The 8,043-nt window shown below is 47.5% G+C and overlaps 1 protein-coding gene across 1 annotated transcript; it reads left to right on the top strand.

The window, feature by feature from the left end:
• The first annotated feature begins 6,889 nt into the window (after positions 1–6,889).
• Positions 6,890–7,586, top strand: LOC110337196 (39S ribosomal protein L30, mitochondrial-like). The gene is made up of 2 exons (XM_021219962.1): positions 6,890–7,119; positions 7,364–7,586. Exons 1-2 carry the CDS (start codon positions 6,890–6,892, stop codon positions 7,584–7,586), a joined length of 453 nt encoding a protein of 150 aa, XP_021075621.1.
• Positions 7,587–8,043: the final 457 nt, after the last annotated feature.

Below are 8,043 nucleotides of genomic sequence, written 5' to 3' on the forward strand. Positions count from 1 at the left end.
CTATGTGGCTGAGGATAGCCTTGAACTCCTGGCCTTACTGCCTCTACCTCCGAAGTACTTGCATTACAGGCATGCGCCGCCAGGTTTGGCTCAGTCTTAGTTTTTGAAATGACATAGCCACTAAAAAATTAACCACGATCCTGTATGTATGTGATCCAGCCCAGACCCATGCCTGCTGGTTAGAACTTGCCCTGATTGATAGTCTTCCTAATGGTATTTCTCCATCTAGGGTACACAGTTCACTACATCTGAGAATAGTCATAAGGCTGACCCACATGACACCTAGAAAGCGTGGCTGTTAATGGAGAGTGAGTTTTCAGGTTTTTTTTTTTCTATGTAGAATTGTGTAGTATTTATTGCTACAATAGGATTGAAGCCATCTAGAGCTATGGAAGGGAAATATTTGCTGCACTGGGGTCCTGTGGGTAAGGATTCTGGCTGAGGTGCCACGAGCCACACAGAGGGCTGCCCCTTTGGAAATTCCCAGGGTCACAGTCAGGGAGAGCAACCACCCACAGAAACCTTCCCAAACGGCACGGTGTGTTCATCTGTCCTATCCACAGCCAGGGAGGAAGCTCCGCAGAGAGGATTCCATGCCTTGATGTTGGGAAGGGAGTCCCCTTGATGCCCCTCAGACATCTGCCTGTGTGTGCCCCTGCACTGGGCCTCAAGGACGCCTTACTGTGTCTTAAGCAGGGTGCTGGGACCCAGCCCGGTGGCCACTAGGATTCCTAAAGGGAGATGGTAGCCCCATTCAGAGTGGCTTCCACAGGGCAGGCCAGCTGCCTCAGAGAGGAGTGATGGCTGGTGCTCAGCTTATCTTCTTCCTTGTGTCCCACCCATGGGATGGTACTGCTCATACTCGGGCTGGGTCTCCGGTCAAGCTGACAGTCAATATGAACTAATCAAGTGACTATGTTACATTTTGATTATTCATTTATCAATTATTTACTGATAAGTTATATATTTTTAATGATTATGAAAAAAACCTACTAGGAAGAGTCATCATATGTTTCCGTGTGGACATATGTGATGGTCAGTTTTAATCATCAACTTGACACAAAGTCACCTGAGGGACATTCTCCACGAGGGGTTGCCTGTGGGCATGTCTCTGGGCGATTGCTTTGACTGTGTTAACTGAAGTGGTAAGATCTGCCCACTATGGGTGGCACCATTCCCTAGCTTTGGGTCCTGGATTGTGTTAAGAGTGTATGGAGCACATAATCTGAGCTCGAACATGCACGCACTCAATCTCTCTGTTCCTGGCTTTGATGCAACCAGCTGCTTCAGGTTCCTGACACCTTGACTTCCCCACAATAATGCACTGTAACCTGGAAGTGTGAGCTAAGATAAGCCCCCTCTCCCCTGAGTTATTTTTGTCAGGGTATTTTATGAGAGCAACAGTAACAAGACTAAATCAGCATGTTTCATTCCTCCTAGGTATACAGCTTGGATGGAATTGCTAAGTTACTAAGTCATGTGATTATTTGTGACTTTAAAAATGTTTTATTTTAGTGTGTGTGTGTGTGTGTGTGTGTGTGTGTGTGTGCACGCACATGCACATACCATGGTAAACATGGGGATATGAGAGTATACCTTCTCTCTGGCCCCCCAGAACCCATTTGGGATTTGAACTCGTGACTTTACCATCTGTGCCCTTTGCATGTTTTCTAGTTAGTGGTTTGATGTGTTTTGCTGGTTTGTGGGAGCCCTGGTTCTTTTGGGATAATAGTCTACTTATACTATTTTTTTTTGGAAACAGCTTCCAAGTCTTGCTTTTTGTTTTTTTCCCCTCTGCTCTTTTTTTTTTTTTTTTTTTTAAATAACTCTGAGACCTTAAAGTGTTACTGAGTTCCTTTATGGGTCCTGCCACTCTGAGTGTCTCTTGGTTGAGAACTTGTATTCTACTTGAGTTCTAGAGATGCTGGCCCATGCTCTCTCCTAAGGATCTAGGCACACTGCCTTTTGTCCTTAGACCTTTCTCTGTGTGTTTCTTGTGTGGTGTGAGCTATTCTTTAAGAATCTTCCCATGGGGGCTGGAGGGATGGCTCAGAGGTTAAGAGCACTCACTGGCTGCTCTTCCAGAGGTCCTGAGTTTAATTCTCAGCAACCACATGGTAGCCCATAACCATCTAGAATGAGATCTGGCGCCCTCTTCTGGTATGCAGGTATACAAGCCTTTTTTTTTTTTTTTTTTTTTTTTTAGAATCTTCCCATGGGATCCAGCCCTGAGCTCATAAGAGCAGGAGAGCTCCCCTGCCCCTCACTGGTTGCTGCATCAGAAGAGCGGGTCCTGCATCTCACCTGGGCAACACAGTAGAGCTGGCCCTGACGACTATGGCACAGGTGAGCCAGCCCCAAGAGAGGGAGAGCTGGTTCTGCCTCTTGCCAGCTGAAGCACTGGGTGGGCTAGCCAGAGCATTGCAGGGAAGCCTGCCCTGGTGGTGTGGATGCGGTGTGCTGACTGACTCAGCTGGCACCAAGACCCAGATCCAGGGCTCTGAATTAGTCCACTCCAAAATCTACAACATCTGTGAATGGCTGAGATGCATGAAGGGGCCAGTCCTGCAGATCCAAAGCTGCAGGATCTCCACGACACAGAGCAAGGACAGGATAATGGAGAGAAGTCCAGGTGAGGATCCAGTACTGATGGAGTAGCCGAAGCCAGAGGCCTCCAGCCAGACCAGTGACTCACTGCAGTGAACACACACTCAGGTAAAGATGTGTGGACAGAGGGACACACTGTGGGACACACACCATGACACACTACAGCTTTCACGAGATGTTTTGCAAGCTTCATTCGCTTGTTTTTTCCTTTCTTTTCGGGTGGAAGGCTGCAAATGCAGAGGTTGTGTATGGAGGAACAGAGAGACGAATGGAATCAGGGTACACGATGTGAGTCTTCCCATGGCTAAAACATGACGGATTAACCAGTCTTTCTTTCCTCTGCCGGGTCAAGCACTCCTCTGTAATGTGTGTCTTCACACGGCCAATGTGACAGAATCTGAGCCTATCCTGTTGCTCCTTCATCATAAGGTTTTTATTTATTTATTTTTAGAAATTTAAATTACTTGTATCACATGTAGTACCCACAGAAGCCAGAAGAGGGCGCGCTACAGTAACAGGCAGTTGAGCCACCTGCCTGCTGTGGATGCTGGGATCCGAACCCAGGTCCTCTGAAAGACCAGTACCTACTCGGAACTGCTGAGCCATCTCTCCAGCCCCTGTCTTAAAGCTTCTAACTTTGGCTGGTTTCCAACAGACTCACGCTAAGACTAGAGATCTGTGGGGTTGATCTTCCAGATTCTTTAAAAGCACTTGGGCTTTCCCCACTGGCACAAGTCTACTTAGTCAGGTAGGCTTTCTTTTATGACTTGCAGTAACATTCTGCATACTTCCCTGTGAACACCTGTATGCTATGCGGCAGATTTGTTTCCATTTGTTGTATATGTCAATAAATACTGTGTATACACACAGGGTCTTAATGAGACCATATTTGTTTGTTTTTGTTTTGTTTTGTTTTTGAGACATGGTTCCTGTGTGTAACCCTGGCTGTCCTGGAACTCCCTCTGTAGACCAGGCTGGTCTCTAAGTCAGAGATCCGCCTGCCTCTGCCTCCTGAGTGTTGGGATTAAAGGCGTGCGCCACCATTATCCAGTTTGTTTGTTTGTTTGTTCACCTCTTCCACCCTTACCATATTGTGTCTTGTGAGACAAGCTTCCTGCACCCTGAGGTTAAACTTGACCCTGTCATTCTGTAAAATTGAGGTGTCCAACTCGATTTTCTGATATTTGTTACAGATTTCAAAATCTATATTTCTTTCTTTCTTTCTTTTCTTTTTTTTCGAGACAGGGTTTCTCTGTGTAGCCCTGGCTGTCCTGGAACTCACTCTGTAGACCAAGCTGGCCTTGAACTCAGAAATCTGCCTGCCTCTGCCTCCCCAGTGCTGAGATTAAAGGCGTGCACCACCACTGCCCGGCAAAACCTGCATTTCTAAGGGATGGTGCATAATTTTTATTTAAAATAACATTTCTTAGGGTAGAGCTATGGCTCAGCAGTTAAGAGGCTTGTTTTTCTTGGAGACGACCCAGGTTCAGTTCCCAGCACAGATACTGGGCTACTTACCACTGCCTATAACTCCAGCTCTGGGGGCACATACTGCCCTCTTCTGGCCTCCTTGGGAACTGCACTCACATGCACAGACACAATTGAATGGAAAACAAATCATTTCTAAAATATGCCCCTTTCCCCATGCATCATTTTTTTGATCTGGATTAATTCAAATATGGGCCTCAAGTTTCTTTTTTTTCTTGGAGTTAGTTTTCTCCTTTCACCATGTGGGTTTAAATACAAGCAACTGGTATCAGTCAACCGTATTTCTCAACCCGTAGAGTGAGAGAGAGCCCTCTGCTCATCTATGTACAGGTCTCTAGCTGTTACCCAGGCTGACTATGAACTCTAGGCAATTCTTCTGCCTTAGTCTCTGGGATACCGGTATTACAGGTAGGTGCCACCATGCCCAACAGGCTCAAGGTCCTTCAAGTGGCTAACTGCCACCTCAGGGGAACAGAAAGGACCTTGCTCTCGACAGGTGTGCAGTGAGCAATTAACCAGCTGTGTGGAAATTAACCATTTGTGGAAACTCATGTTGAAATAGTTAATAACAGAGTCCACACCATGGTGAGCTTGTAAGAGCCAAGAAGACACTCAGGGGAAGAGAAATCTGAGCTCCAGCACTCGAAGGAGCCGCTGGCCTGTTCCAGCAGGCTTGGGCAGGTCAGCTCTAATGAGCAAAACACACACACACACACACACACACACACACACACACACACACACACATGATCTCCCTGTGTTCACAATTCCCCTAGAACACCAGGTTTCTATCCACCGACCTCCAAACAGCCTCCCGGGGAACTGTCCTACAGAGGGTCACCCTTAACCCCGGAACTGTAGTGGAGCAGCGTACAGGAGCCTCACCCCAGGTGCACACACTCACACCTGCATTGAGCCCGACTTCTGCGCAGCCCCCGCGTGGAGGCAAGCGCAGCAGATGTGCATTGACATGGCTCTAGCTTGGCTCCCAAGTGACCGTGCACTTATTTGCATGCTTGGGTCACAGGGGTAAGAGTGAAGGGCACAGAAGAAGAAGAACACTGTCAGGAAGGAAATGACTAACTGGTAAAGAAATGTCAGCCATGCGTGTCCTGTACTCAGCCTCTCTCTTTTCCCGGTATCTGATGACTTCTCAGTGTGTAGATGTTTACACACAACTGTAGGCTCTACAGAATCACTGTTGCTATTTTGTTGTTTTGAGATGTGCTCCCAAACTTAGAATTCTCCTGCCCCTGACTCTTGAAGGCTGAGATGAAAGGTCTGTACCACCCAGCCTGGGCAAACTGAGGCTTTTAGATCTAAAAAAAACCACGACAACCGACTAGCTCGGTGCTTTCATGTCACAGAAGAGGAAACAGAGGTGTGAATTACGCCCCTGGCCTCTGGGCAGCACCTGCATCCCCTGAATGGAACATACTGGAAGAAGGGAAAGCCTACAGAGAGAGACAGTGGCCTGCTGAACCTCAGTTTTTCCAACTCTCAAATGGGAATAACCAAAATAAGACAATGCCTAAGCAAGTATTTTGCAAAGGAGAGAGGGAAATGCAGACTTTAGTTGCTGCTGTTAGCACTTGAGGTTGCTCAGCAGGTTAGTTCTTTATTGTCTGCATGGAGTGCTAGAGAGCTGGTCACCCATGAGTCCCTTGAAAGCTCCGAACTGGGATGTGGGCTCTGCTGCACTGCAGTCAGCCCTGTGAGTACAGGAAGAACCATGGAGGGACCACAAAGGAGCTGCCATTCAAGGGGCCTGTGTTCTGGCCTTGAAGGCCTTGCTGAAGGTCCTCCAGGCATCAGTAAAGTTGACCTAAGGGTCCAGACTGACTGGTTGAACCACAACCCCTTCCCCCAGCTGACACAGGGACACCCAAGTCACCTCTGACCATTACTCTAGTGTAAGTTTTTGCCAGGTGTGGTGTCATTGTGGTCTGAGGTAGGAGGATGGAAAGTTGGAGGGTAGCCTGGACTGATTAACAAGTTCAAGGCCAGCCTGAGATACATAGTGAAATCCTGTCTCAAACAAAACAAAACAAAACAAAACAAAACAAAACCTACCCCAGTTGTTGTGGCGCATGCCTTTAATCTCAGCACTCAGGAGGCAGAGACAGGAGGGTCTCTGTGAGTTCAAGGCCTGCCTGGTCTACAAAGAGAGCTCCAGGACAGCCAGGGGTACCTAGAGAGACCCCAACTAAAACAAACAAACAAAAAAAATCAAAAAACTACTTAACAACCCTTCCAACTTCCCCAAACCCAACGCCATCCCCAAATCAACACCAAACTCTCTAAAGCCCTGGAAAGCAACCAAACAGACGAAACCTAGCCAAGCCCCATCCAGCAGACAGCACCGGAGCCTTCTGAAGCACTAACCTCTTATAAGGAGGGGGCTCTGCCCAGCTCACCGTGAACAGATTGGCTTGGAAAGGGGCAAGCGCTCCTTGTGGGACACGGTCACCACGTGTTGATGAGGTTGCAAACGCCAGGGCTCAGCAGATAGAGGTGCTTGCCACCAAGCTTGCCACCCGAGCTGCATTCCAGGGGCCACGGGGTACAAAGACAAAGACAGCTCACAAGTAACACTGGCTTCCACACAGACACCGTGGCTCCCTGCTAAACACGCATGCGCGCGCGCACACACATGCACATGCATGCATGCACATTCATATGCACACACACAGCACACACACACACACACACACACAATTATTAATTAAAATGTAATTTAGATTCGGAGTGGACACAGCGGTCGCTGCCTCTAAAGAGAAGAATCGCCACGTCTATGGCGGGGGTTCTGAGTTCAGTATTTCAGAGGCCTCCAGGCAGACTAAAGACTGTGAAGAAAGGTGCAGAATCTCTCACTGGTACGGAATGGATTCATCACAAATTTACCAGAGCAAGAATTCCAGATAAAGTGTTTCGGCCTAGATCTGAAGATAATGAAAGGTACGGTGGGGACCCCCAGAACCCTCATAAACTGTACATTGCCACAAGAATAAGAAATACAAAGAGGCGTCCAGGGCTGGAGAGATGGCTCAGCGGTTAAGAGCATGGACTGCTCTTTCAAAGGTCCTGAGTTCAATTCTCAGCAACCACATGGTGGCTCACAACCACCTATAATGAGAGCTGACACCCTCTTCTGGAGTGTCTGAAGACAGATACAGTGTACTCACATATAATAAATAAATAAATAGATAGATAAATAAAGAAAGAAAGAAATAATTCTTTTTTTTAAAAAAAACAACCAAAAACAGAGGCGTCCATACTGGGAAAAAGATACGATCAAGACGCTCGGACGACAGAAGGAACGCAGCCCTCATATTCACGAGAACATCCCGCTGGTGGATGCAAAGCTGAAAGCGGTTAAACCCTTGATATGCATCCAGCCCCTGAAGCTGCCACAGGGACTTCCCACAGAAGAGATCATGTCCAGCGCGTGCCTCAGGGGCATGGGGGGTTGGTCGTGCGGTGGCATCTGAAGCCTGTGGAGCTGGAGGTGAAGGCCTGATGTCACACAGCTTCAGCTCACAGATGCATTTACTGAGGAAACCGTTCTCATTAAGGTGTGTGTATGTATGCTCATCCAAAAAAAAAAAAATGCGATTTAATTTAAAAACGAATTTCTCGTAAACAGTGTCAGTAATCTGGTGAGCTGGTGACTCTGTTTCTGGGTAACCTATCTACTGTTGCACTAATCTTTTCCTTTGCCTAAGCCGTCTTCCTATTAGAGATGTAGATTTGCTGTGAGTCTGATCACTTGGACATAGGTGGGGATACATCCTTCTGAATTCGTTGAAATTTCTGAGTGTGTGGCTCCCCTGGCCCTGCCCGAAATGTGTTAGGTTCATCTTCCTGGGGGTTTGTGTCTGTCTAAGCACCCTGGTATGAGTCATGTGTGGTTTATCTTAAACACACAAACGTGTGTTCTTTACAGGG

The sequence above is a fragment of the Mus pahari genome, chromosome 20 (assembly GCF_900095145.1).
Source record: "Mus pahari chromosome 20, PAHARI_EIJ_v1.1, whole genome shotgun sequence".
Classification (NCBI taxonomy): Eukaryota; Metazoa; Chordata; class Mammalia; order Rodentia; family Muridae; genus Mus; species Mus pahari.

Excerpts from the sequence above, each read along its gene's own strand:
- LOC110337196 (XM_021219962.1), top strand. The coding sequence starts at position 6,890 with ATGGCGGGGGTTCTGAGTTCAGTATTTCAGAGGCCTCCAGGCAGACTA. Across the intron at positions 7,120-7,363 it reads AGAATAAGAAATACAAAGAG|GCGTCCATACTGGGAAAAAG; the intron begins GCGTCCAGGGCT and ends CCAAAAACAGAG.